This window comes from Andrena cerasifolii, chromosome 15 (assembly GCF_050908995.1).
Source record: "Andrena cerasifolii isolate SP2316 chromosome 15, iyAndCera1_principal, whole genome shotgun sequence".
Taxonomy (NCBI): Eukaryota; Metazoa; Arthropoda; class Insecta; order Hymenoptera; family Andrenidae; genus Andrena; species Andrena cerasifolii.
Genome location: NC_135132.1, coordinates 10,439,442 through 10,464,809, shown reverse-complemented (window position 1 = coordinate 10,464,809; position 25,368 = coordinate 10,439,442). Strand labels below are relative to the sequence as shown.

At 44.7% G+C, this 25,368-nt stretch overlaps 6 protein-coding genes and 1 long non-coding RNA gene across 10 annotated transcripts; 5 read left to right on the top strand and 2 right to left on the bottom strand.

The window, feature by feature from the left end:
* The first annotated feature begins 366 nt into the window (after window positions 1–366).
* On the top strand, window positions 367–5,055 carry LOC143377284 (interferon-related developmental regulator 2). The gene is made up of 6 exons (XM_076828373.1): window positions 367–626; window positions 1,907–2,385; window positions 2,448–2,701; window positions 2,774–3,017; window positions 3,094–3,309; window positions 4,299–5,055. Exons 1-6 carry the CDS (start codon window positions 593–595, stop codon window positions 4,383–4,385), a joined length of 1,314 nt encoding a protein of 437 aa, XP_076684488.1. The 5' UTR covers window positions 367–592; the 3' UTR covers window positions 4,386–5,055.
* On the bottom strand, window positions 4,732–8,395 carry LOC143377283 (uncharacterized). Of its 3 annotated transcripts, none has more exons than XM_076828372.1 (6): window positions 8,177–8,390; window positions 7,173–7,900; window positions 6,976–7,098; window positions 6,742–6,906; window positions 6,505–6,669; window positions 4,732–5,872 (listed from the first exon to the last, which is right to left on the bottom strand). In XM_076828372.1, exons 1-6 carry the CDS (start codon window positions 8,214–8,216, stop codon window positions 5,594–5,596), a joined length of 1,500 nt encoding a protein of 499 aa, XP_076684487.1. In that variant the 5' UTR covers window positions 8,217–8,390; the 3' UTR covers window positions 4,732–5,593. The 3 variants fall into 3 exon arrangements, 1 of the variants encoding a protein (XP_076684487.1); XR_013087275.1 differs by lacking the exon at window positions 4,732–5,872 and adding an exon at window positions 5,958–6,275 and having other exon boundaries at window positions 6,371–6,669; window positions 8,177–8,395; XR_013087276.1 differs by lacking the exon at window positions 4,732–5,872 and adding an exon at window positions 5,958–6,194 and having other exon boundaries at window positions 6,371–6,669; window positions 8,177–8,395.
* A 125-nt stretch (window positions 8,396–8,520) lies between these two features.
* LOC143377286 (NADH dehydrogenase [ubiquinone] 1 alpha subcomplex assembly factor 3) lies at window positions 8,521–9,792 on the top strand. The gene is made up of 3 exons (XM_076828377.1): window positions 8,521–8,850; window positions 8,981–9,092; window positions 9,163–9,792. Exons 1-3 carry the CDS (start codon window positions 8,798–8,800, stop codon window positions 9,565–9,567), a joined length of 570 nt encoding a protein of 189 aa, XP_076684492.1. The 5' UTR covers window positions 8,521–8,797; the 3' UTR covers window positions 9,568–9,792.
* A 373-nt stretch (window positions 9,793–10,165) lies between these two features.
* Window positions 10,166–12,156, top strand: LOC143376893 (N(4)-(Beta-N-acetylglucosaminyl)-L-asparaginase-like). Its single transcript, XM_076827670.1, has 6 exons — window positions 10,166–10,489; window positions 10,582–10,812; window positions 10,879–11,035; window positions 11,113–11,338; window positions 11,397–11,695; window positions 11,801–12,156. Exons 2-6 carry the CDS (start codon window positions 10,683–10,685, stop codon window positions 12,057–12,059), a joined length of 1,071 nt encoding a protein of 356 aa, XP_076683785.1. The 5' UTR covers window positions 10,166–10,489; window positions 10,582–10,682; the 3' UTR covers window positions 12,060–12,156.
* Window positions 12,157–12,929: 773 nt separating this feature from the next.
* LOC143377364 (protein Red) lies at window positions 12,930–14,923 on the top strand. Its single transcript, XM_076828559.1, has 2 exons — window positions 12,930–13,673; window positions 13,751–14,923. The coding sequence occupies exons 1-2, from the start codon at window positions 13,182–13,184 to the stop codon at window positions 14,810–14,812; spliced, it is 1,554 nt and encodes a 517-aa protein (XP_076684674.1). The 5' UTR covers window positions 12,930–13,181; the 3' UTR covers window positions 14,813–14,923.
* Window positions 14,924–15,576: 653 nt separating this feature from the next.
* LOC143377363 (cytosolic 10-formyltetrahydrofolate dehydrogenase) lies at window positions 15,577–20,157 on the top strand. 2 transcript variants are annotated; one of them, XM_076828557.1, is made up of 8 exons: window positions 15,577–15,833; window positions 16,049–16,103; window positions 16,253–16,394; window positions 16,469–16,703; window positions 17,514–18,193; window positions 18,262–18,676; window positions 18,754–19,412; window positions 19,484–20,157. In XM_076828557.1, the coding sequence occupies exons 3-8, from the start codon at window positions 16,259–16,261 to the stop codon at window positions 20,059–20,061; spliced, it is 2,703 nt and encodes a 900-aa protein (XP_076684672.1). In that variant the 5' UTR covers window positions 15,577–15,833; window positions 16,049–16,103; window positions 16,253–16,258; the 3' UTR covers window positions 20,062–20,157. The 2 variants fall into 2 exon arrangements, with proteins under 2 accessions (XP_076684672.1, XP_076684673.1); XM_076828558.1 differs by lacking the exons at window positions 15,577–15,833; window positions 16,049–16,103 and having other exon boundaries at window positions 16,230–16,394.
* Window positions 20,158–22,599: 2,442 nt separating this feature from the next.
* Window positions 22,600–24,963, bottom strand: LOC143377406 (uncharacterized). Its single transcript, XR_013087312.1, has 3 exons — window positions 24,677–24,963; window positions 24,391–24,558; window positions 22,600–24,313 (listed from the first exon to the last, which is right to left on the bottom strand). It is a non-coding gene; the product is annotated as an uncharacterized LOC143377406 (long non-coding RNA).
* Window positions 24,964–25,368: the final 405 nt, after the last annotated feature.

The window sequence follows — 25,368 nt, the reverse complement described above, 5'->3', positions numbered from 1 at the left end:
CTTCAAAAGTTATCGAAGCATTTAATTTCCAAATTATCAACTTTCCTACCTGAATGACACGCGTACTTCAAAGCACCCATAATATCTTTAAAAAAGCTGCGTTCAATCGCTAATTAATTTCCACGTGGTAATTCACACAGGCATCTTTGAAAAATCGCGCCATAACCCTTCTCGATATCCCGCGCAAACCGCTCAACGTAACGCCACTTTCCCATGTGTCCGCGCCTTCGCGACCCGCGCACGCGCAGTGCTTCGCGCTTCCCCTGTGACGCAAGTTCCGATTGGCCGTTACCTGAAGCGAGACGCACGCGCGCCGCGCGCTTCGGGAACATTCGAGCACGTTCGGGCGCGATCGGGCAGCCTCGCAGCACATTCGCAGAATCGCAGTGCACTTGAGGAAGCCCATTGTAGGCTGTCTCGACGTGTATGTTCTGAACAGTTCGCACCATGTTAATGAGTTTTTACCAAGTTCTTATTATAAATTCATGCAGTGCATTCAGTATACGAAAGAGACTTAATAATACAAGACATTTACCCTCTTGATCGAGTATTTCCGTTAGTATAAATTGTGCAATAAGAAAGGTGAGGAACGATGCCAGGCAAACGGGGCAGAAGAGGAAAATCCGGTAAGACTCGCCTTATTTCGCACAAATATTATTCCCTTCGCATTTCCGCGATATTACTTTTTGCAACAGCGATTTCCCACGGGGCACGTGCCGGATCTTTATTAAATTATATCGGCCTTGTCAGAGTGACTCATCGCGCTGCAAATCTTATTTGTTTCACCTTACGTCACGGCCAGCTCGTTGATTAGCGCGTATTTCTTTCGACGGCTGGTGCAGCCGTATTTGAAATCGAAAAACGGCCACGGTATCGATTCGTAGAATGTTAGGCGGCATAGTATGAGCAGGCAAGAACGCAGGCCACCACCAGCTATCTCCATGTGACTTTCATGCTTTCCGCACATGGGTCTGGGTTAGGTGCAGGACCAATGTATAAATTTCATGTCCGAGTACCACGAGCCAAGGGACTCGCTGGGCCTTCAGTTTTCTCACGAGGTACATCGTACTGGCAGCGTCCGCCTCGTCGATCGTATTTCTTCCGTCCAGCAACGAAGAATCGATCCCTCGATGACCAGGGTTAGGTGGATGAATCGTACTTTTTTACAGCGGCCCCGCTCTTTCTTCCGAATCATTCGCACTAAATTTAGATCGTCGTATATAGCGCGCGATCGAATATTTAGCACTAATCAGCCGTTGCAGCGAGCTAGCAATCCCGCGATTGCGATTCCTGGAAGCCGAGCGTTGTTTTTACTTTTTATGAACACGACGATAAAAAGTGATTACTGCAGAGGGATGCAGCAGATTTCTAAAGCTGAGGAGGCTGAACGGTATTCTCGGCGATATGTAGCTCGATATAAATAATTCGCTTCGTTGATGCATATGATTTAGGTGTTTTAAAAAGTCAGACTTGTTCTCAGGAATGCGGTATTCTGGCATTACAAGTGGCTGATGAAAGGGAATGGGTACAAGCATTAGTTTCTTTTGCGTAGATTAAAAGTTACAAAACAAGCTTGCTGCTTTGAATGCCGTGTTATCTATTTTTTTTTGTATCCATGTATCTTCTGATATGTCACATATGGCGCATTTATGCTAGGTGTCAAGAGTAACAGCTGGTCAGACTTCGCATTATGCAATATGACATTCACTTTCAACAGCTGTTGCCTGATCCTTTTACTTTTGTTGGGGGAACTTGATGTAAATGCTGATATTTGACGCTGGGAATATTGAGGTTCCAATTAATTTTGTTTAAACTTCAAATTACCGAAGAAGAATTGAAAATATGTTACTGCTTCTAATGGCGCAAAGCTCGTGCATCTTTCTTGAGAAACCGAATTGTTCTTTAGGTCACGGTGGAAAAAGAGCTGAGCTAACATCCGACGAAGACTCAGTTAATAATGATGCGTGCAGCGTGGCCAGTAGTCAATCTGATAATCGCAGCGTGTTGGACGAAGTGAACGATAATGAAGTAGATGAATTCACACAGCAAGAGGCATTTGAGGAGAAGCTGAAGGAAATGATCGACGGTCTAACACAGAAGAGTGCCAAGGGCAGAACAACTTGCTTCAACTCGACAGAAAGAATATTCGCCATCAAGTATGTTCCAGACTTCGTGGAGGATAGGAAGATGACCATCACGGATTCCATAGAGCGCGGCTTGAAGAAGGGTCGCAGCGAAGAGCAGTCAACAGCAGCTAGATTGAGTACTTTACTTTGCGTTCAGCTGGGAGCATTCGAGAGCGCCGAAACAATTTGCCGGGATTTGAAGAGCATTCTGACTTTCATCATTAGCGATCCAACGGCTTCGCCACAGGCTCGTTCAGAGGTAAATCGAGGAATAGATTGTTGATTAACCGAGCGAGTAAATAATACATCCTTTGTTTACAGTGCTGCTGGGCTCTGAGCATGAATCAGTTTTTATCGGGCAACGATGCGGTAGATACTATTGAAATTGTGCAATTACTGTCTGGTATCTTCTCTGGTTCGTATTTGAAAGGAAACGGGGCTATAGCGACGATTTCGTCGGAGTTAGCAGCGCTGCATGCCGCAGCTATCTCATCGTGGACGCTTCTTTTAACTATTATGACACCGGCCGATATATACAATTTAGTTGCAAGTGATAGGATCAGCAGTTACATGCCGTGAGTAAATGTCGCGTACTTATCTACACGCGAGCAGTCGCACGAAATGATAAGGATTCTTGCTTGTTTCAGTTCTCTGAATAGATTGCGAGAATTATTAGAATCACCACATCTGGACGTAAGGTTATCAGCTGGAGAAGCTCTTGCTGTGATATTCGAGCTGGGTAGAGATTTCTCTTGCGATTACGAGCAGAGCTGGTCATTGGATCTAATTGAAGTATTAAAAGAATTAGCTACCGACTCTAACAAGTACAGGGCGAAGAAGGATCGTAAACAGCAGAGAGCTAATTTCAGAGACATACTTCGCTACATAGATGTAAGTTTTCCAAGGGCAACGTTTCGTATCGTCGTACGCGATGTCGCTAATATCTTGCTGTTATGATTACCATTAGGAAGACATTACACCGGAGATGCACGTGAAATTTGGCCAAGAGATCTTGTATTTGGAAGGGTGGTGTGCACGAACTCAATACAACGCATGCTGTAGACTACTGGGCCCGGGTATAAACATTCATCTCGCAGAGAATCAGCTCCTACGTGAGATTTTCCACCTTGGCAATAAAGTCTTGCCAATTCCGCTCACTCAGAAAACGACCAAACTGGAGAGGGTAAGGTTCCCCGTTGCAGCGGCTTAAGCGGAGGTTCCGGTCTAAAAATAATTTTTTTTATTTCATTTTTCGAATGTTCAACCTTTTAGGAATACGTGATTAAAAGGATTTGTTGAAATTCGCAAAATTCCCGAAGTTATAGGCATTTGAGTAGCGGCAAATGCATGCGTAACAAGGGGTCATCCTTAAATTACGTAAGGCTCTTTGGGGGGGGGGTCGCGAATTTCTTACGTTTTCTTACGGGGGGGGGGGAGTCAGGGTAGCGTCTTACGTAATATTGTTTAACCTAATTTTAAATAAATACAAATTCTATCATTAATGTTCCAGAAAAGTAGTTTTAGTTTAAATTTCCCGAAACCGAGTTAAATGAATTATAAAAACCTTTAAAAGAATTTTATTAACTAAAAAATATTACGTAAGGAGGGGGTTGGAATATAAAATCGTATTCTTATACTGGGGGAGGGAGGAGGTAAGAATTCCTCAAAATTACCCTTCCGTAATTTAAGGACGGCCACTCGGCGCTCACGTAAAACTTTAAACGCATTTTCCCGAAACAGTGTTCTCAAAATCGGTGGGACCTGTATCTCCAAAAGTTAATATCGGATTCGACTGAAACTTTTTTATTTTTGAAGAATATACTTCTGGCTAGCGGAGAAAGAATAATCTTCAAAATAAAAAAGTTTCAGTCGAATCGGATAATAACTTTTGGAGATACAGCTCCCACCGATTTGGATGAATTTTTTGACGCCTCGACTTCAACGACTCCCTAGTGCCGTCTACAATGATTAATTATAAAACAAAAAATATATTTCTATAATTTAAGACATCCTTAATACAATGCAAAAAATCCCATTAAATTATAGGAAGTAGTTTTCCTTTAATTAATTCCTAAATATTACCTATTTTTATGGGCTCTAGATCGGAACCTCCCCTTAAGATTAATTACAAAGATCGATCGCCTTACAAATCGAACTTCGCTTCGTTTACAGACTCTGATGAACGCTGCTGCATTTAAAGCTCGCACTATTCAACGCAATAAGACCAGGGATAAGCGATCCGCAGCCATGGTACCGTGATTCTTCGACTTTCCACTTTCGTACATTAGATAACTTGTTTTAGGCTAATGCAAACTCGATTATACATTTTATTTATTATAACTTATCCAAGATGAGAACTTGTTAGATATTGTTTCCCGTAATCGTCTGAATTAAATTGTAAATAGAGAACGAACGTATAGGCAAGAAAGCTAAGTTACAGTTGAATCTTGGTTTGCACGAAGATTAGTTTCCATCCGATTCGGATCAGCCGAAAACAAATGTACAATGTTATTTAATGCTACTTACGTTTTGTATATACGAAATTAAAGTGTGTATATACGACAACGGCTTACAATTGTTTTCATTGTATAATCGATGGTTAACGTTTTTGTAAAGTTTAAACGGCGTTTCTCTAGGAACGATGTAGAGAATCTAGAAAATTTATTTACACTGCGAATTGAGTTTCTTAATTTTAATAATCGAGTTACGATGGATCTTTTAACTTTCACGAATATAATATCTTATTTAAAGTATACGTGGACGCCGTATACTATATTGCATCATCTTTATTAATTAGACGTACCTATTTAAGTAAAATATCGCATTAAAAATATATACTGGCATTGTACATAATTACATAAGTTATGGTATAGTCTAGGAGAGTCTTCACTACATCATGTGATAAAATAAAGTGAAGTACTTGCGAAAACGTTGTGCCTTTTATTGCATTATTCCTTCGAGAAGGGTGCGGATACTCTGCGCGTCAACAATCCACCGTACAGCGAGTAGCGAAAATGTTCGGATACTTTAAAATCGCATAATCTTATTAAAATGAATCCAAACGATCTGAGTTTTTTTGAGAAACTAGAAGGATTAGTTTGCTAAGTGGTCGGAATAGCGGAAAAAAGAGTAAAGTTGTTTTTTCAACTTTATCTGAGCCTGTAATGAAAATTTAGCAAACTAATCCTAGAAAGCTTCTTAAAAAAACTCAAATCGTTTGGATTAATTTTAAAAAAGTTATGCGATTTTAAAAAGTGTGTCCGAATATTTGTTTCACTCACTGTATATTTTTAAATGAACTCGTCGCTCACACGTTTCATATTTACATCACAGCTGGGTCAAGTACAAATACATTACACGCTAATTAATGGTATCGAGCAATATATGCTGCGGCAGAACTTCGACCAAGTACGTCAGGGTAATTAATCGATATAAAAAGTTTATATAACCGACGTGAAAATTGCTCGTTACAGATGGAGCTTTATCATTTGACTTTTGAATTCCTTCTCAGACAGCAAATACCATCTGTACCTCAATATCTTGGACACCTCTCTCTCGGTGCTCTCATAGTTACGACTGTTCTCTTTGATCCACTTATAATGCTCCGGCGACCAGTTCCTGATTTTCAACCAGTCTTTGTCGCACCTCTTTAAAACTGCGTTCCGTCGGAGGTACAAGCAACGCAAGCTCTTGGCGGTAGAAACGATCTCTAAGATCGTAGCCGTCGATATCTTATCCCGTATCATCTGCGGAAAAACAGTCCTCGGCTGTGAAACTGTTAAGTAAACAAACTCTCTCTGACAAATTCGCCGGTTAGTTACTTACTTCTATATCACAATTGGATTAGATATAGTAAGAGGAGCTACAAAATAGTGGGGGGAACCAACCCGCGTGGATTAATGCGAAGAAGCGAGACTTAGACTAACATGGTAAAATTTCCAATCGAAGCGATCGGCTTTACTAGACTATCGTCGATCGCTCGAGCCTCAGCCAAGTTATCAAATGTGTCATGGTAAAAATGTTCGCCTCCCACTCACTGCCTTCCAAGTCATTGATACAACGAACAATCTGTATTTAAATCCGTTGCCTTGTATTACTATTCGCAGACCAATGACATTGCCACACAATGTACGGTACATAAATAGATCTCTAAAAGGTCCCACAGACGTTTGTTTTAATGGTTTTAATGTATTCCTCGGAGGCTTGTGTTACGTATACCGGGGGCACAGTTACACGAAACTTACACGAGTAGTAATAAAGCCTTTTGTGCAAAAAGAATCTGAACGCATGCCATCACACTGTCAGTACTGTGTTAGAGTCATAGTTTTAGGGAAGCTGTCGTTACACATCGCAAGTTCTTTCAAACACAAAATGCTACCAGCGTGTGAAGATTCGGACACATTCTGCAGAATTGCACTATCGCTTCGTCCAATCTCTGTGCGAAATTTCTATGCAAGAAGTATCTCGTCAGTCCTTTGAACGCGTACACTCTTATTGTCGACTCAAAGAACGTTCCATGAGTAAGGATAGTGGACGTTGAAATCTGTAATATTTGTTACATTTAATCGACCGCCGGATCGCGGAGCAACCTTCTTCCTTTATGGCGTACACTGACCTGTGTATTCGGATTGTCTATAACGATACTGTGGCACGGAATACCACCGTGTTCCAATAAGTCAATGGGCAAAAGTATATCGGTGGGTTTGTAGCTCTCCACTTCAAAGTGTACTTTAAGACGTGGATTATTCGCTTTCATCTTTATCCAACAAGATCTTTTAGGCTGAATCGATAAAAGCTTTGAAAATAAGGCTCACACGGCTAAATAAACTAATACTGATATATCTGTTACCAATCTCATCGTGGTATCCTTCGGACTATATCGATTTTGGACGATATGAAGATGTTCCAATCTAGTATAGCCAATTAAATCTATTACGTCCTCGTGAAGATTTTGAGGACCGATGACCAGCTCCTTAGCAAATGAAACAAATATTTTACACTATGGAAATCTTATCGCGAGGAGGATCTTTGACCCATGAAACTTACGTTCAGATTAATAAATACTCCGACGTGTAAGAGGGGGCAATAATACCTCGTGGTATTAATTAATACTAATTTTGACAATGTTTGAGTACAATTCGTACAGATATCATCCATTAAATACAAAGCTTCCTTACTGTCCAACATAAGATCTATTAACTCTAGACACCTTAAATTACGTAAATTACACATCAGCCTTTTCAATGCCTCCAGCAATTTCCCGCCAGTACCAAACAATCTGATACGGTCAGGGTCGTCTCTGTTTGCCATGTTACAAGGGAACGTGAACTTCAGTCTCCGGATATAAGTCCCGACTCCCGCCACAGACGTATTATCCGACCCTTGTCTCTCCGCGTACCACGATATCATGTTCATAAACTCGTATAGATTATAGAAATTTAACATGGGCTCGAAGACGAGGCATCGGAAGTTCCTTCCAACTTTATTCAAGCAAGTGGATGTTCTCATATGATCCAAAACATACTGCCAGCCGCTGTAGTAGTTAAATTTTCCCCTAGTAAGCGTGGTATCCTCCAATGTAAACGTTGCCCACACATTCTGCAACTTGAAGGCTCGATACCACGATCTACACACCAGAGATGCATAATAGCGTTCGCGTATGGTCAGATAGGAGAAGATCTCCTCTAGAAGAATATCAGGCGTCTGATCCCAACAGCTATATATCTTATTTCTTTTATCCTCTTCCGTATCTTCTTCGATGTCGATATATAACGCTAAAAAATTAAGAAATATCCATTTGCCAGGAATATTCACGAACGAACATAACGACTAATGCAAGGTGTTTGAAAATTACAAGTACGAAGTAAACGACAGAATTCTCGCTATTCTAGAATGCCAGGAAATGTTCTCCAGTGAGCGTGCAAGCCACGTGCGAGATGTAATTACAGAGTGGACAGTTCTAGGAGAGTTGTTTACGCGATAATTTCTACTTATTTGCTCTCTCTCTCTGACACTGATCGTTTTCTAACCTGCAAAATTCCTACGCTTACCTTTCTCTTTCTCGTCGAATTTCCAACAGCCCTGGCTCATTTTCGTCGCGAAATGTTGTCGCTATCCTGTCAAAATACGATATCAGTGTGCCCGTGATAAAGTATTTCTCTGCAATATTTCTAAAAATACACTAAAATAGGAAGGGGAGACGTCGCAACCGCCCGAGCACCTCCATGATGCAGCCTGCAACGGGATATTCTTAGATCTCATTCCACCGCCGTCTGAATGCTATATTTTTTAGCCGGTAAAATTTTCGAACGCTATCGTGATCGATTAATCGAACGGCGACGATAACAGCCATAGACTGTGCAGCATCCACTGGGTCCTTTTTGACCCGCGCGTAACGCCGTTCCACGTCGTTCAGAGTAATGATAAATACCGACATCGAACAGCTGATAAATTTACGAAATGAATTGGACCGGCAATAAAAGCGTGATTTACAACGGGAGTAGCAAAGCAGTTGAGACGGGTCAAAAAGGACCCAGACACTGTTTTCCGACTTCCGCGTGTCTATTCGAATTGTCCGCTGGAGAAGGGTTACAGTGCCAGACCGAGCATGCTGTGTAATAGTCGACGTATATTTGCTCGTAAGACTTAACCGTTGATTAAGAATTGCCGCGATGGTTTTGGCCAGTAAATTATTCACTGTCAAAAGATTGTTACGAAATGTTAGGTAGGTATCCCTCGGAAGATTCCACTTCGATTATTGCGATTGTGTTATTTTCTACTGAACAAGTGGAGGATGTATCGTCAGTTGATAAGAGAGGTAGATTCAACCTGAATGGTCTTATAATTATTTGCAGGCAATTGCATTGTTCGTACTTGAGGAACAAGTATGAGGGGTCAGGGAAAACCACGGTTACCATCCTCAACCTTAATAATGGCCCCAGAGTTCTGATAGATCAATGTACAATAGTAAGTAAGATTTGGGTTTGTACGAAGAACTTTGACAAAGATTTATATAATCGAGCATGTCTTTCTGCAGGTGGGGTTCAGGATGACTGACAACAGACTGTTCATGGGCCCAGTCGCAGTCTTTCCAACAACAGTTCTTTTCTGGAACGTCAAAGCAGGGAAGGATATAAACGAAGGTGCCTTGTCTCTGTTCTCTATTCTGGAACCACAGCCGGATATAATTGTTCTGGGGCTTGAAACCACGTACGACTACAGGAAGGTCAAGGAGATCAAAAGACCACTGATAGAGAAAGGTATCAGCGTCGAAGTGCTCCCTGTAGAGCAAGCATGTGGCATCTATAATTTTCTGAGCGAGGAGGGCAGGTACGTTGTGGCCGGCTTGATACCTCCTCTGCCGGGCACAACTTTACAACAGAAAAGATTGAAAGTCAGTATGGAGGCCATTAGGAATGCCAGACCAATAGGGCCTGAATAACCGAATACAGACTTTGTGTTAAATGTATTGAACCACAATTTGTATAATAAGAATCTAGTAATAGGGTGAATGCAAAATAAAATTGAATTTCACAAAGAAAAGTACTGATTACTTCCCTAGAACGAGTTTGAATTGAAAGAATCGATCTCGGAAAGTTAGAAAAATTTAAAAAAGAATTAAAACTGACTTCAAAAAAATAAAACTGCACTAAAAAGTAACAAATAATTCTTTCCCTTATATAATCTACGATTCTGATTTTTGTTTAAGTCGGCGTCGGATTTACACAATGCAAATGATGAGGCGCCGACATAAAAAAATGAAGAGTCGTAGATTATATAAGGGAAAAATATTTTTTATATATATGGTTTGTCGCAGTTGGTATTTCAGTTTGTACAATACAAATTCTACGCACGCTGGACTATCCTATATCTGAAGGGAACCGGTTTAAATGAGTCCCCGTTGCTAATTCACGGGTGTGAAAAGGTTGCGCTTTATTTTCCCGTTCTGAAGCGTGCATTACAAAAGCGCGCGACGCGTGTCCCAATGCCAGAGAAGAAGTGCGTCCCTAAACTCCCGAGCCTTCCCGAGGCTCACCGAAGATTTACGAGCGCTCGCGGGCTCTCTACGCGCCACATGAATGTGGCTACATATCTATCTCGTCTGTGATAAGACTGTTTTCAACCGCTTCGAATGTATTTACCGTAGCTCCTATCTCGCTGAACTTTTCCACGAGCTAGATAAGATACTATTAATATTCAAGCCACATTTAATTCCACCGTGACATTTATTTTTATTTTTAACTAATCATCGATAGGCACACCTGTTATCCGATGAATGTGTGCCTCAGTAATTAAATTGCAATGGAGCTTATGCACTCTATACATTTAAGGGCGATAGTAGTATATGATCGCAGAGGCTTATTGCGAGTTCATTCACATTTATAGATTATCAGAGGTCCACACTATTGAGACTATTGAGAGCATAGTATTAAAACAATATTGTAATTGTGCATAGCGTGATATCAGAGATATATCCCCACCTTTGTACGTGGACAAAGATCATCTACTCCGAGAATACTCGAGACTGCTCAATAGTCTTTGACCAAAGGCATAATTATGAAGTCCCTAATAGCGGTCTGTTTCCTCGCGAGTATCTACTTATCGAATTGCAAAGAGACGCTCGCCTATAATACCAGCGCACCTCTGGTTGTTGTCACCTGGAATTACCAGGATGCCACACAGAGAGGTAAAGTTTTGTAACTTCTAAAAAGATAATACTGTGCCGGTGTAAGTGACTTGAATTTCTTTTCAGCATGGGATGTTCTTCAGAAAGAGAAGAGGAGTGCCCTGGACGCTATAGAAGAAGGTTGCAGCCTCTGCGAAGAGCAGAGGTGTAGGAAAACTGTAGGATACGGAGGCAGCCCGGACGAGGCTGGGGAAACTACGCTGGATGCCTTAATCATGGATGGGTACAGTACTCGTTTGTTCACAGATATGTGTGCTGAAAGCAAACGAGGCTAATATGGAATTATTTATTCTATAACAGAGTCACAATGGACGTAGGCGGAGTGGGCCTTCTAAGGAACGTGAAAAATGCAATTTCTGTAGCTCGCAAGGTTCTCCACAACACTAAGCATTCCTTGCTCGGTGGAGAACTCGCTGCGAAGTTCGCCGTGGAGATGGGATTCAAAGAGGAGTCTTTACAAACAGAAGAATCGAAGAAGATGTGGCAAGATTGGAGAACGAATAACTGCCAACCCAATTTCTGGAAGGTAAATCATTTTAATTGACAAACTCTCTTCACCAAAAACTACATGCTGCTTTCTCCAGAACGTATCTCCAGACCCAAAAAAGACTTGTGGCCCGTATCGTTCGATAAGTGAATTCGGAAACAGTATCGAGGAACACGAATCCTATGTGAGCGAAGAAAACCATGACACTATTGGTGTCATTGCCATAGATTCAAATGGCCATGTAGCGGCTGGTACATCGACAAACGGTGCTCGGAACAAAATCCCTGGTCGAATTGGGGACTCCCCTATCGCGGGGGCAGGTGCATACGCCGATCAAAATGTCGGTGCAGCTGCTGGTACCGGCGACGGTGATGTAATGATGCGCTTCTTACCCAGGTGAAGATACAGCTTTCTTAAACTTTCCTCAAACTTTAAAAGAGCCCTTCTGGGTGAAAAGAATCCCGGGGCGTATTAAGATCGAAATTGCGAATACTCTTGCAGCTTCCTGGCCGTGGAAGAGATGCGTCATGGCGCCAGCCCAACTGAAGCTGCAACCACGGCGATTAGCAGGATCGCAGAGCATTATCCGACCTTTAAAGGCGCAGTGATTGCATTGAACAAAGACGGAGATTATGGGGCAGCTTGTAATGGAATCAAACGCTTCGAGCATTACGTCGCTAATCCAGGATTGGGGGTGCCGACGATGAAGTACGCGGATTGCATCGACAACCACTACCACGTCATTAACACTGGAAAATGACGAACGACTCCTTTCTAACTTCTTTTTGTTTCATCGCAATGTATCGTTATGGGATAATAATCGTTTTTTTTTAAATAAATTTGGTTATTACTTGCAACGAATGTCTTTTGTTATTTGAAGAATTCAACCCTTGTACGGAGTTTTGGTCATTTTGACCCAAAATCCAGTCAAATCCTCATTTCTTCTTTACTAATGTATTATTTGGACTGAAACCCCTTAATAAATGAAAATCTTTTTTTAATGTAGAAATTGAATAAGTTCTTAAAATATTAAACCGTAGTAATTAAATGAACTGTGTTTTATTTTTGCATCTTCGTTTCTTGTAAATATATGATACTGGCAAGGGAATATCCCGAAGCCGAATATTCAAAAAATTCTGAAACTTTAAGAATATGTAGGGAATTCCTTTGTTTGCAGCTCAAATTCATTCTAAGGGAGTGTAATTGACCCCTGAAAATCCGGTTATTTTCCGATTTTGTGTTATAACTTGTGAACTGTAAAATAATTTTTTTATCAAATGATAGATCTGATTAAAAGAAGTAACTTTTGTCTTGAAACCTTTTTTCTATCTCTTATAGTTCCCGAGTTATAACACCAAATCGGAAAATAGCCGAATTTTCAGGGGTTCGTTACATTTAACGCAGTCTGCATTCGGTTATTTTTAACTTTAAAAATTCCGTATAAAGGCTGGAACAGACACGTCGAGTAATTTAGTCGAGTAGCAAGTAATTTAGTAATTTAACATTGTTTTATTAAACTACTCGACTAAATTTTAGTATTCACAGACGAAAAATTACTCGCTACTCGACTAAATTACTGAATCAGCCTTACGAGTTAAAAAACCGTAGCTGTTTTTTAAATCTAGCTGCGAGCGGGTAGATGGCGGAGCGATCGTTTGCATCATGTTGACTAGTTGACAGTTTTTGCGATCTGAAATTTCTCTCGGATAATGGAGCGCCTACTGAATTAAATAACGCGTTTCTTGCGATATTCGCCGTGCGTAACGTGCATACTTCTGTCCAGGATATTGCGAGGCTCCCCAGTGCTAGTTTGTACGATACATTTGTTTACAATAGCAAAGTAACCTTACTTTTTAAAAGGTAGCAAAACAGAGGAGGAAAAATGCCAGAGACTACAGAGGAGGACATGGGGATGTCCGTTCGTTTGACGAACGACGACTTCCGTAAGCTGCTGATGACACCAAGGGCGTCCGTCCCATCCGCCACACCAGCATCCGTACCAGGCACCGCTCGAGATGCTAGTGCAAAGACCGCGCAGACACCAAATGTCAGTGGGGGCAGTCGAGCGGAGTTGCGGAGGAAGAAGAAGAGCTTCTACGCTAAGCTGAAGAAGCAGGAGGAGGATAAGATGGCCGAGCTGGCCGAGAAGTACAGGGACAGAGCGAGGGAGCGTAGGGATGGCACGAATCAAGACTACCAGGCAGAGGATCCTATGAACAGCGCCAGCGCCTACAGAGCTGTAGCGCCGGACTTGAAGAGCGGAATGGACGCAGCTGAACGGAGGAGGCAGATGATCCAGCAGTCCAAGTTCTTGGGTGGTGACATGGAGCACACTCACTTGGTGAAAGGATTGGATTATGCTCTTCTTCAGAAGGTAGAGATCCGTGGAGATGCGTTATTCCTTCGATTCTTAGGGTTTCCTACTTATTAATGAGATTTCTGTTCCCACAGGTACGCAGCGAAATCGAGGCAAAGGAGTATGAACAGGAGCAGGAGATGGAGAAGTTGGTGAAGCCTAAGGACAAAGTGAAGGAGAAGAAGGAAGTAGAGAAGAAAGACGATGAGATGCAGTTCAAAACCAAAATAGGGCGCAATGTTTACAAAACTGTTATGATCATGAAGTCAAAAACTATCGAGAGGAACGAGTTATTCACCCCCGGTCGAATGGCTTATGTAATAGAGCTGGACGACGAGAACACGGACGTAGACATACCCACTACTTTGATCAGAAGTAAAGCCGACGTGCCCACGATAGACAATACGCCCACATTGACGACAAACGACATCGTGATCAACAAGCTGGCGCAGATCTTGTCCTACCTGCGGCAAGGTAATCGCCACGGGAAGAAAGGGAAGAAGAATAAAGACGGTAGATCGAGGCCTGACGACATGAACGACATGGACATCGCGCCCAGGCCCCAGGACGAGAGTATTTACGGCGACATCGGCGATTACGTCCCCACAATCGGCAAGAAAGACGTGGTTCAAGCCAGAGAGAAGAAGAAGAGCTCTTACTTCGATAAGCCAGAGGGCAGTATGGACACCGATGAGAAAGCGAACGCTCCACAATTACCAAACGTTGCACCTTCTAATACGGAGAACAATGCTCCCAAGAAAGGAGCGCTTCTTAACAAGCTGGCCGCAGAGCCGGAAGGCTACGCGGAGTGTTATCCGGGCCTGGATGAGATGCAGGACGCGATAGACGATTCAGACGACGAAGTGGACTACACCAAAATGGATCTTGGTAACAAGAAGGGTCCCATCGGCCGATGGGACTTCGACACGCCTGAAGAATACAGCGAATACATGAACAACAAAGAGGCTCTGCCGAAGGCAGCGTTCCAGTACGGTGTGAAGATGGCTGATGGAAGGAGAACGAGAAAGTATAACAAGGAGAAGAATGAGAAGGCTGAGCTGGACAGAGAATGGCAAAAGATCCAGAATATAATGAACAAGAGGAAACCCACCACTGTGCTGGATGGGGCGTCAGAATTTAAAGTACCCCGATATTGAACGATCGAGTCGCTACAATGAAATGTATATGCTGTATTTATCGTCTACCGTTGTCCTATGTATGTATAAAATTATTGATGCAATAAAGACTGTACATTATTTTTAGAAGAACCCTACAATCTCTCTCTGGAACTGCGTCATTAAAATGTACACATAATATATTCCGCTTGCAATGCTTACATCATTCTATCATTCATCTGGAGCAAAGACTTGCGGGCTCGCGACCTGGAACCAACTCGAACCAGTATGGAAGAACCATGTAAACACCTTATCAGTGACCTAAGACCTGCTGATAAGAAGAATTTTGCGAGCCAGTTAGTACTGGTTATAATTTATACATCTAGAAACGATTAGTTTTAACTAGTCTAGAAACGATTAGTTAAAAAATACAGTTTCTACGTATCTTAAGTAATCGTTACGCGCACTTTGAAATTACCTAAATATACTAGTCTAACAATGACACTATTATCAGCGATAATAAAATGTTAATTGCCAGAGATAATACAATTTACTCGTGTCACCTCCTGTATTACAATCTTAGTTAGAATTCACTATTACAGTGTTAGTCAGTTGCTTCCGCAATGACTAGAGAGAACAGTATTGCTGCAGGTGTTGCACCGTTCAGATTAAATGCGAAAATTGAAGGGTGATATCAGGAATAATCAGATATTCATGTTATCAGTCTCCTAAATTCGGCCAATCTTTCCCTGCAAATCTTAGGGGAATCACTGTCCAAAGAGACACGTACACAAAGATAAATAAGGAGAGGAAGAGCGCGGAGAAAAGAATAAACGCAGAATATCCGCAAAGTTCTTGACCCTCGATGCGCGATACAGCCAGCTTATATAAGCCTACGGCGTTTTATCCCGGTTCAGTCAAGAGCCGCGTGCACACGGTGGTTCGTCTGGTCTGAAGCGAGTGCGCTCCCCGGTGGGAAAGGAAAAGTGAACGGTTTGAAAAGCGAATCTCCATGCTGTTTCTGAAAAACTTTCTCTCCTGGCGCGCATACGTCGTGAATCCCGTAAGAGTTAACTGGCAATACCTTATGGTGTTTACATTCCCCCCCAACTTTCTGACATTCAAGGGATACCACGTAGTGATTTGATGACAAATTTGAGGTAGTAGACGGGTAGAGGTGGCTCACGCTAATCATACTTACTCGTAGAAACTCCCGCAAGACACTTTCTCCTCGCACAAGCTTCGCTCCACCCTCTTCACGATGTCTTTTCTTTGCAGTTCGCTTAAAAGCACAGTGAAAGTTGCCCAAGAGACACGCTAGAACAGTAGACAGGTATGTATGACACGCATACACACACGCGGCTTTTACTAACAGCAGAGACAGGCTCACAGATTTTGCATGATTGGTCTTTGTTGCTGAGTGACCCGGGTAGCATTATTTATCAGCCACCCAGAGTGTCTAACACATTTCTCCGAATCCAGACGGCGATGGCGCAACTGAAAGTGGCCATAATAGGCCAGAGCCCCTTCGCAGCTGAGGTTTACAAGCTGCTGAGGCAGAATGGCCACCAGATCACAGGAGTCTTCACAATCCCAGACAAGGGGAACAGGGAAGACCCTCTAGGTAGCTACAGGAACCTACTAACAGTTTATCTGCTTAATAATCCTGGTTCTAATGAAACGGTACGTTTGATTTAGCGCTGACAGCGAAGGCTGATAACACACCAGTGTTCAAGATCAAGTCCTGGAGGAGCAAGGGCGTGACGCTGCCAGAGATCCTTGAGCTGTACAAGGGCATCGAGGTCGACCTGAACGTCCTCCCGTTCTGCAGCCAGTTCATACCCATGGAGGTGATCAATCATCCCCGCCACAGGAGCATATGCTACCATCCGTCCTTGCTGCCTAGACACCGGGGTGCTAGTGCCATAAGCTGGTCAGTTACATTGCAATTAAGGGGGTATACTCGTTTGAACAATCGGAAAATGTGGACATTCTGTGGATTTCTTTACAAGTCAACGGCTTGATGAAAATTCACCGTCTGTGTACTATGCTTACAGAGTATTAAGACCTACTTAAAAAAAAGTTTCAAGTTAAGAAACTATTGTTTTTCGGAAGTTGTGGATACATATTCCAAACTCTCTGGATTTTAGACGGCTGCACGGTGCTCCTGAAGAAAGCTGCATGTCGTGTCTGTAATCAAAATCAGTACAATTTTTTTATAAAAGATGTTAATAGCTATCGACTAACGGCGCGCTTATTGAAAATTTTGAAAATTAAAGGGGTGGTGATATCAAAGATAAAGTTAGATTTTTCTGAGAGAAACGTCCACTTGTTTCGAAAAAAAAATTTTCGAAGAATGAAGTGATTGAAAAATATTAAGATTTACCAATATCTATTGTGGAATTTTTTTTCGTTACGGTATAATCAATATCTATTGCGGGAATTTTTTTTGGTGTTCGACACTTTCAAACGATTAAAACCCCCTTAACGTAACACCGCTCTGGTATCTCGCAACGTAACCGAGGCGAGCATTCTCCGCGCGATTATCCTCGCCGGCGCGATATCAGTGCAATGAAAAGAGGGGAGGAGTGAAGCAATGGGTCACCGGAACCGGTTCGACTCGGATTTCGAGCGCAGCTATCGAACTACATAACGTTCTCTCGCTGAATACGCGCGGTGATAAGGGGAGCGATTAGTCGGGTATTATAGCACAGTATGTTTCACCGGACAATATCATTTTCAGGACGCTGATCGAGGGGGACAGCACCGCAGGGTTCTCGGTCTTCTGGGCCGACGATGGCCTGGACACCGGGCCGATCTTGCTGCAGAGGTCCTGCGAGGTGGAGTGCAATGACACCCTGGACAGCTTGTACAACAGTTTCTTGTACCCGGAGGGGATCAAGGCGATGGCCGAGGCGGTGGATCTCGTGGCGAAGGGAGCCGCGCCGAAGATCCCTCAGCCGGAGAAAGGAGCCACCTATGATCCGATGATGAACAAGAAGGAGCTTCAGAAGATAGACTGGTCCAAGCCTGCCAAGCAGGTTCACGACTTCATCCGCGCCCTGGACAGCACGCCGGGTGCCTGGACGGTGATGAATGGCGAAGAGGTGCGTCTCTTCGGGTCCACCTTGTGGAAGGGAGACGCACTGCCAGCAACAAAGGCTGAGTTGGACGTAGAGGGCCGGGTGGGTGTCATCCACGAGGGTGGATTGTTGATCAAAGCAGCTGATGGTAACCTGGTGAACGTGGAGAGGATAAAGATTGGAACCAGGACGATTCCCGCCAGCAAGTATGGCCAGCAGAGCGACGACGCGGTGATAGAGTTCACGGAAGAGGAGCTGAAGGCCAAGGAGGCCCTGAAACTTATCTGGGAGAGCATCCTCAAGGTGGATGTTGAGAATGGCACCGACTTCTTCGCCTGCGGTGCGTAAGGGGATATTCTTGACAGTGAGGAAGCGATGGAGGATCTCAGATTCGACGTTTCTTTGCAGGCGCCGGGAGCATGGATGTGGTGAGGCTGGTCGAGGAGGTGAAGGACAACCTGGGGGTGACACTGCAGAACATAGACGTCTTCATGGCTCCCGTCTTCATACAGTTTGCCACCACGGTGGTCCTCGCCGCGAGAGGGACCTCTGCCTCCAAGGAGGTCAAGTACGACGCTGTGGAGCTGCAGGCGAACAATATGAGCCTCAAGTTCCCCAAGCAGCTGTTCATCAACGGGAAGTTCGTGAACGGCGAAGGGAGACCCATCGACTCGATCAATCCTCACGACGAGAGTGTCATCTGCTCGGTGCAGAGCGCCTCTGTCGAGGACGTGGACAGAGCGGTGAAGGCTGCGAAGCAGGCGTTCGAGGAGGGTGAATGGAGCAAGATCAGTGCGAGGGAACGCGGAGCTCTCCTCTTCAAGTAAGTGTCCAATCTCCAGGGAGTGATCTGGTAGAAGTAAAATGTATAACGAAGCCTCGCTAACGAATCGTTCTTAGGCTAGCGGACCTAATGGAGCAGCACAAGGAGGAGCTGGCCACGCTGGAGAGCTTGGATTCCGGAGCGGTGTACACGCTGGCGCTCAAGACCCACATAGGGATGTCCATAGAGACCTGGAGGTACTTTGCCGGCTGGTGCGACAAGATCCAAGGTTCGACCATACCAATAAGCCACGCCAGGCCGAATCGCAACCTGACGTTCACTCGCAAGGAGCCGCTGGGTGTTTGCGGCCTGGTTACACCTTGGAACTACCCTCTGATGATGCTCTCTTGGAAAATGGCGGCTTGTCTGGCAGCTGGGAACACCGTAGTGATGAAGCCTGCCCAGGCCTCGCCTCTAACTGCCTTGAAGTTCGCGGAGCTCACTGTCAGAGCTGGATTCCCTCCTGGAGTGGTGAACATAGTGCCAGGGAATGGCGCTGTTACAGGGAACGCCATCTGCGAGCACCCGATGATCAGGAAGCTGGGCTTCACCGGGTCTACACAGATCGGCCAGTCGATAATGAGATCCTGCGCGGACAGCAACTTGAAGAAGGTGTCCCTGGAGCTGGGTGGCAAGAGTCCCCTTGTTATCTTCGAAGATGCTGACCTCCAGCATGCAGTCAGGGTTGGAATGAGCAGCGTGTTCTTCAATAAGGGAGAGAATTGCATCGCTGCTGGTACGTTTCCCTTTCAACTTTAAATCTAATTCTCTGCAGGACTATCATTAGAATGTCTACTGCTTTGCTAGGTCGGCTCTTCCTGGAGGAGTCCATACACGACGAGTTTGTGAGGAGGGTAATCGAAGAGACCAAGAAGATCACCATAGGGAATCCATTGGACAGGAGCACAGCCCACGGCCCGCAGAATCACAAGAACCACTTGGACAAGCTCCTGGACTTCGTACAGCGAGGGGTGCAGGAAGGAGCTAACCTGGTCTACGGCGGCAAGAGGTTGGACCGTCCAGGGTGGTACTTCGAGCCCACGATCCTCACCGACGTCACGGACGACATGTACGTGGCGAAGGAGGAGTCCTTCGGCCCCGTCATGGTGATCTCGAAATTCAGCTCCAAGAGCATGGACGACATGATCGCCAGGGCTAATAACACCGAGTACGGACTAGCCTCGGGCGTCCTGACCAAGGACATCAGCAGGGCCTTGAGATTCGCTGAGAAGATAGAGGCCGGCACCGTGTTCATCAACACGTACAACAAGACGGACGTCGCCGCGCCGTTCGGCGGCTTCAAGATGTCCGGCTTCGGCAAGGACCTCGGGCAGGACGCACTGAACGAGTACCTGAAGACGAAGACCGTCACCATAGAATACTAGAATACCTTCCACGCTCATCTTTACATGCACGCTCCATTCTACCCATGTATCGCTGTCCTATTTATACGAATAAACCTTCAATATTCTTTTTGTAAACACCTTTGGCTCCTCGGTGAGATGATTCGGGTAGGCGCTGCGTAGACGCGGAGTTCCGCTCCCACGCATGCCAGCTACACAAACAGTTTTTACAGCGCAGGGGTGAAACTCCAGATGCTCGGGCGATGGGTTTTTGTACCAAAGACAAGTGTGGGTAGCCAGCCGTTGCGCCATTCAACCTTCCCTTCCAGAACGCTCCTCTCCCACTTTGTTAATCTATTTTCTTAGCAGGGGATCTTGGTCCAACGGTGATCTTCCAACGTACCAGAGGGCATCCCCCGAGCTTGCACCTTGAAAGGAATGATCTTTAATTAGAAAGCAGCCCGAGTATAGCGACCGCGAGGAAAACGGAAGGAACTTCCCCTTTAGAGTAAGCGACACGTGTTGCGTGTACCTGGGGGCCCGCACAAAGGGGCCCTAAGTAAGTGTGCGTGGTCAACAATCCCCTGAGGCAGGACCAGCTGTTCCCATAAACACTCCTCGGCTTTCTCCTGCAACCCTCTTGAACCCTGCGTTAAGGAGCACCCCTGGCGAAGGTCCCGCTCCCTGCCTGGCTCCGTTTCAACCGAGAGAACTCCACTGTGGCTTCCAAAAAATTATATTAAAGTCTCCTTAAAGTAGGGAGGTGAAAGGTAGCTAGCCTCTTTCTGGAGTCACGAACAGGGGAAGGAAATTTTTGGGAACGGTGAGCCGATTTGACGGCGACTCGGCTGGGTGGCTTCTATGCCGGGCATTATTCATCGTGAACAGGAAATGCAAATTTTTCTGTGACCCGACTCTGCCCCCTTGGCTCAGGACAGTGCCCTCTGACCCTTTCTCAGTCCCCCTTGGGGCCTCCTCCTCCCATCCGCCGCTGAATTTTATCTCTTCCTCTTCTTTTTTCATCCGACGCCTTTTATTTTAGATAGAGGTTCCCCGAGATGAGCGATAACGCTGCTAGCTTCCAGTCGAAATGGGATTGACTGGAGCTTAAGTGGCATTGCTTATTGATGATCGCCGAGGAATTGTATTCAAATCGATGGTAATAAAAGATTTCCCGGCAACTGCAGCCGCGCTCGGTTTATTTAATCGCCCGAGAAGTTGAAGGAACTTTCGAAGTATAGTTAAGAAGCTTAAGGAGGTACTTTAGGGTAACTGCCCGTTTTTCAACGCCATCTTCGGGAATTTATTTAACGAAAACTATAAGTTTATACTATCTGGCGTTTTGCCTGCATTTTAAGGTACGTTTGAAGTGGTACTCCGATTTTTTTTAACTTTTTTATCGCACATACACAAAAAAGTTATCACTTTTTCGACTTGTTCTATTTTTGTTATTTTTTTAGCATACATTTAGGACTGTGGTATGTTTAATATGCATATTCTCATGGAGAATTTAAAGCTGTATAAAACCCAGTTAAAGTTGAATTTATTTAACCGACAAACAAAAGTGTTATACGATATTGAACGGGGTAACACATTTTTGTTACACGTTTAGTGCCTTCTTAGGTTGTCCTAGAAGCAAAAGATGCCCCCACAAAATATTAGATTTTTTTATTCATGTTCAAAAATGGTAACTTTTTGTTAGCTTTAAAAGTCTATTACTTCAAACATACCTTAATAAGCAGGCAAAACGTCAGATAGTATAAACTTACAGTTTTTGTTAAATAAATTCCCGAAGACGGCGTTGAAAAACGGGCAGTTAGACTAGAGTACCCCCTTAAGTAAGTAACTCGAGGCTCCCTCGGTTTATTCCTTCGACTACGAAAGCAGAAGTGACGTTCAGAGAAAACTAACAAGTTCAATAGCGAAGTTGAGGAGCCTCCCACTTCATTCCCTCAATGGCCCGGCGCGAGATCTTCTTTATATTCAGCCCGATGAAAGAGTCATTCAGCAAGGGGGCAGCAAGTGTAGAAATCCAGTTTGCGAGGAAGCGAAGAAGCCAAAAATCTATTTAGTCGTTCCATTCAGCAGCGATACTCCACGTACACAGCTCAGAGGCTCCTACACATCCCATCCAAGTAACCGTGGGTCCCCTCTGCACGTAGGAGCACACCACGTGTTTCTCTCTTTCTCTCGGAATCCACTCTCCCCCAGCTGTTCCGCAAATCAAGTTCAGCGTTCAGTCGCCCTCGAGATCTCGCGCAGGATGGTCGTTCGCACCTCCTCGATGTAACTCTTCCGCGGCACCGTTCTCCGGGCTAGTTAACGTTAAACTGAAGTGCAGATTACTAAAGTCGCGATCGATGTCACCGGTTATCCTGTCGCATAAGTCCCAGTTCGAAGGCCGGGTTGCCTCTTTCCTTACCTCGGGCAGAATCATCCCCAAGAAAAAAGGGAAGCGTGAAATTCCCCCGATGATCCGGTGGATATCGCATTGGGCGGAAACGAGTATCTTTCTGCGGGCCACGCGGTTTGGTAAGCCGGGTGCTCCGCGAGGAATGGGTACACTGCTGTCCATAAGTATTAAGCCACCTGCTGTATTTGCAGAAAAATATGGTGTTTGGTACGGATCGAATACTTTCCTCCGCTGTTAATTTAAAACAACAAATAATACTCTCAGTCGAAATAGTCCCTCGCTTCCATTCACGCGTTGGAAGCTCGCACTAGTACCTGCGATCGCAAGTAAAAAACTAAAATCTCGAACGGCACGCCAGCGATAGTAGCGTTCAATTATCACACGGATGCAGCAGCTGCAGCGGCATCGTAATTACAGCGCGAATGGGAATTAAGTTTCCAGACGGTTCAAGGCTCCGTGCGCGACACGATTTGCTTCTGGTAGAGCCGCGCTTTTTCGACAATCTGGTAGCTTGCGTGGATAGGCGGGAAGCGTTCTAAGTATTCGTGAAAGTAGCGAGGAGCCCTTGGATTGGGATTGGGATGCATGGGGCTCACGAGGCGGCTCGCAGCAGACCCCGAGTGCGTGGACGCTGGCTGGTTGATTCGCCGGAGGAAAATCGAGCGCAGCGTGACTCATCCTGGGTCACTACAATAACATTAACTCGGGGAGATTCTCGTTTCGCTTTGGCGAGGAATACTCTGGGCACCTCTGGGAAAGCATCCGATAGAATCTACGGAAATATGGGGAGAGGCTGGATGAAGATGGAAATGATTGGTAATCTTGAGCAGAGGTGATTCCGGGCCTTCTCTGCTCCGCCGGCGTGCACATGGTTTTTCTTGTCGGATCGTCGATGGCCTTCCGAACCGATAAACCTCACCGGTGTCTGGAATGATTAAGCGATTCCAGGCGACCTGCCTCTTACGTCCGATCTCCTGTCGCACTTTTTCTGCCATTGTGATTCATTTATTCGTAACCCCGAGGCAGCTGGAGACTGTTATCGGTCCTCTACAGAAATGTACCAGGTGGTTCTCGAATACATTTCAGAGACCCAGCGCGGGAACGATTGCGCAATCAATCGTCCCCCTTTGCCAGGACGCTGGTCGATGTTTATCAAATCTTCTTAATTTCCTTCCTGCCCGAGTTCACTTCTGTTTATTCTTTAATAAAGAGGGATTCTCTGTGGATATTAAAGCCCCGTAACTTCTCTTTCTAAGCCGAGGGGCATGCACTCCTATTTGCCATTTAAAAGGAGCTCCTACATTTCCTTATTATTTAGCGAAGATCCTGATCTAGAAAACAGTTAGTTCTCGTTAATGAAATCTAAATGGTCCTCTCATTCGGAGTATTTAATTAGTATTTACAAAAGCTTCTTCCCTTTGCTGTTATAAAGGAAAGCGAGCGTTTCTCGCGGAGATCTGCTAAATTTCCCCTGCCCGAAGACGCAGAGCGGCATAAAACACTTTGTGAAACCCGAGGACATCCTTGTCACCATGCGTGTGCAGCAGATGTTCGTGTTTCACTTGACGCCAGCCGTGTTGCATTCTTGAAGGGGAGTTTCGACCAGCAGCTTTCCACGAGCCGAGGGAGCCAGGGTAGAGGAAAAATACTCGGGGGTCCAGGTCAGGGGATTGTCGCTAACGAACCAGAAAAATTCTCTGTAACCGTGTCAAGAGAGACCACCACTCTTCGGGTGACCGTTAGAACGTTTCGAAGCACGCTTTGCTGGTTCAAGTTACAGCGGGTCACTCTGATCAATGCTGAAAGATCGCTGCTAACATTCTACACAGGAGATATTCATGAAGTTCTACCTTTTGCATTAGAAGAAACGTGGGAGAAATTCTAAAATGAATTCTTTTACCTAATAATAAAACATTTGACCAGTATTCCACAACTATCAATGTCTGCAGATTGTTCACCTCGAAGAAGACAATGCGAAGGGTGCTCCTCAAGGTTCAACACCCCTGCGCAAGATCTAAACCTAGTTGTGGCAGTACAATAGATTCTGAAAGGGGTTTTGGTACGTCTTGCGAGATCCTATTACTTCAAGGCTCCTCGATCAACACTCTCCTGTCCCTAGCTGAGTTCTGCAAAGATTCATTCAGTTAACATTTCATGCGAAAGAGGAAATATCCCCGCGTACACAATCTGATCTACTCTGCGGTTAATGTTTATTATTAGTCCGAAGAGGATTTTCAGATTTACCTCCCACTGTTTCTAGCCTGAGATTCTGGAAGAAGGAAGTGCCTAGGGTTTTCCTATCTCTGGTCGTCGTCCTTAAAGCTAAATCTACCAAGGTGATATCTCGGTTGGTGCAGCAGCTATCCGCCCCTTCCTGTTTCCTCTTCGCGAGTCGCTGGCTAATCTCTAGACCGCAGCATCCTGTGGGTGGAGGGACCGTGCAGTTATAAAGTTTCTGTTCAAAGCTCAAGGATCCTCAAACGAAAAGCGTTCTCCGGTGGCTGTGCACGGCTCGCCGCGGACGTCCCAAGTGTCAGTGCTTGACGGAAGTGAGTGCCTGGAAGCTGCTCGTCGGCCGAAAGTGCGTTGTGTTTTGGAGTTTTGGAAATCGACAGAGAGAGAGAGAGATTTCACCCACTGGCTACGTTGCGGCTCGTCATCGGGCACTTTGCTGTTTCTAAACGCAAGCTGCCTTTTGAAGGGCAACATCGTACTCAGTCAAACCTTCATCGATGGACCTACTGGCTGTATTACATTATTTTCTTTTTTCTTTCGTTACATCATTGAGATCCATGAACCGTTTTTGTACAAGTAGAAAAAGGGGGTAAGTCGTGCCTCGGTGCGACTACAATAAATAACCATACGCAGAATCCTGACTCTCTCGCAATGCTTTCTCTCCCTCCCCCTTCCTTAAAGACAAGCGAAAAGATCCAGCC

Excerpts from the sequence above, each read along its gene's own strand:
- LOC143377284 (XM_076828373.1), top strand. The coding sequence starts at position 593 with ATGCCAGGCAAACGGGGCAGAAGAGGAAAATCCG. Across the intron at positions 627-1,906 it reads GGGCAGAAGAGGAAAATCCG|GTCACGGTGGAAAAAGAGCT; the intron begins GTAAGACTCGCC and ends ATTGTTCTTTAG. Across the intron at positions 2,386-2,447 it reads CGCCACAGGCTCGTTCAGAG|TGCTGCTGGGCTCTGAGCAT; the intron begins GTAAATCGAGGA and ends CTTTGTTTACAG.
- LOC143377283 (XM_076828372.1), bottom strand. The coding sequence starts at position 8,216 with ATGAGCCAGGGCTGTTGGAAATTCGACGAGAAAGAGAAAG. Across the intron at positions 7,099-7,172 it reads GAGTATTTATTAATCTGAAC|GAGCTGGTCATCGGTCCTCA; the intron begins GTAAGTTTCATG and ends TCATTTGCTAAG. Across the intron at positions 5,873-6,504 it reads GTCCGAATCTTCACACGCTG|ATGATACGGGATAAGATATC; the intron begins GTAGCATTTTGT and ends GTTTTTCCGCAG.
- LOC143377286 (XM_076828377.1), top strand. The coding sequence starts at position 8,798 with ATGGTTTTGGCCAGTAAATTATTCACTGTCAAAAGATTGTTACGAAAT. Across the intron at positions 8,851-8,980 it reads AGATTGTTACGAAATGTTAG|GCAATTGCATTGTTCGTACT; the intron begins GTAGGTATCCCT and ends AATTATTTGCAG. Across the intron at positions 9,093-9,162 it reads TGATAGATCAATGTACAATA|GTGGGGTTCAGGATGACTGA; the intron begins GTAAGTAAGATT and ends GTCTTTCTGCAG.
- LOC143376893 (XM_076827670.1), top strand. The coding sequence starts at position 10,683 with ATGAAGTCCCTAATAGCGGTCTGTTTCCTCGCGAGTATCTACTTATCG. Across the intron at positions 11,036-11,112 it reads GATGCCTTAATCATGGATGG|AGTCACAATGGACGTAGGCG; the intron begins GTACAGTACTCG and ends ATTCTATAACAG. Across the intron at positions 11,339-11,396 it reads GCCAACCCAATTTCTGGAAG|AACGTATCTCCAGACCCAAA; the intron begins GTAAATCATTTT and ends TGCTTTCTCCAG.
- LOC143377364 (XM_076828559.1), top strand. The coding sequence starts at position 13,182 with ATGCCAGAGACTACAGAGGAGGACATGGGGATGTCCGTTCGTTTGACG. Across the intron at positions 13,674-13,750 it reads ATTATGCTCTTCTTCAGAAG|GTACGCAGCGAAATCGAGGC; the intron begins GTAGAGATCCGT and ends CTGTTCCCACAG.
- LOC143377363 (XM_076828557.1), top strand. The coding sequence starts at position 16,259 with ATGGCGCAACTGAAAGTGGCCATAATAGGCCAGAGCCCCTTCGCAGCT. Across the intron at positions 18,194-18,261 it reads CACCGACTTCTTCGCCTGCG|GCGCCGGGAGCATGGATGTG; the intron begins GTGCGTAAGGGG and ends GTTTCTTTGCAG. Across the intron at positions 19,413-19,483 it reads AGAGAATTGCATCGCTGCTG|GTCGGCTCTTCCTGGAGGAG; the intron begins GTACGTTTCCCT and ends CTGCTTTGCTAG.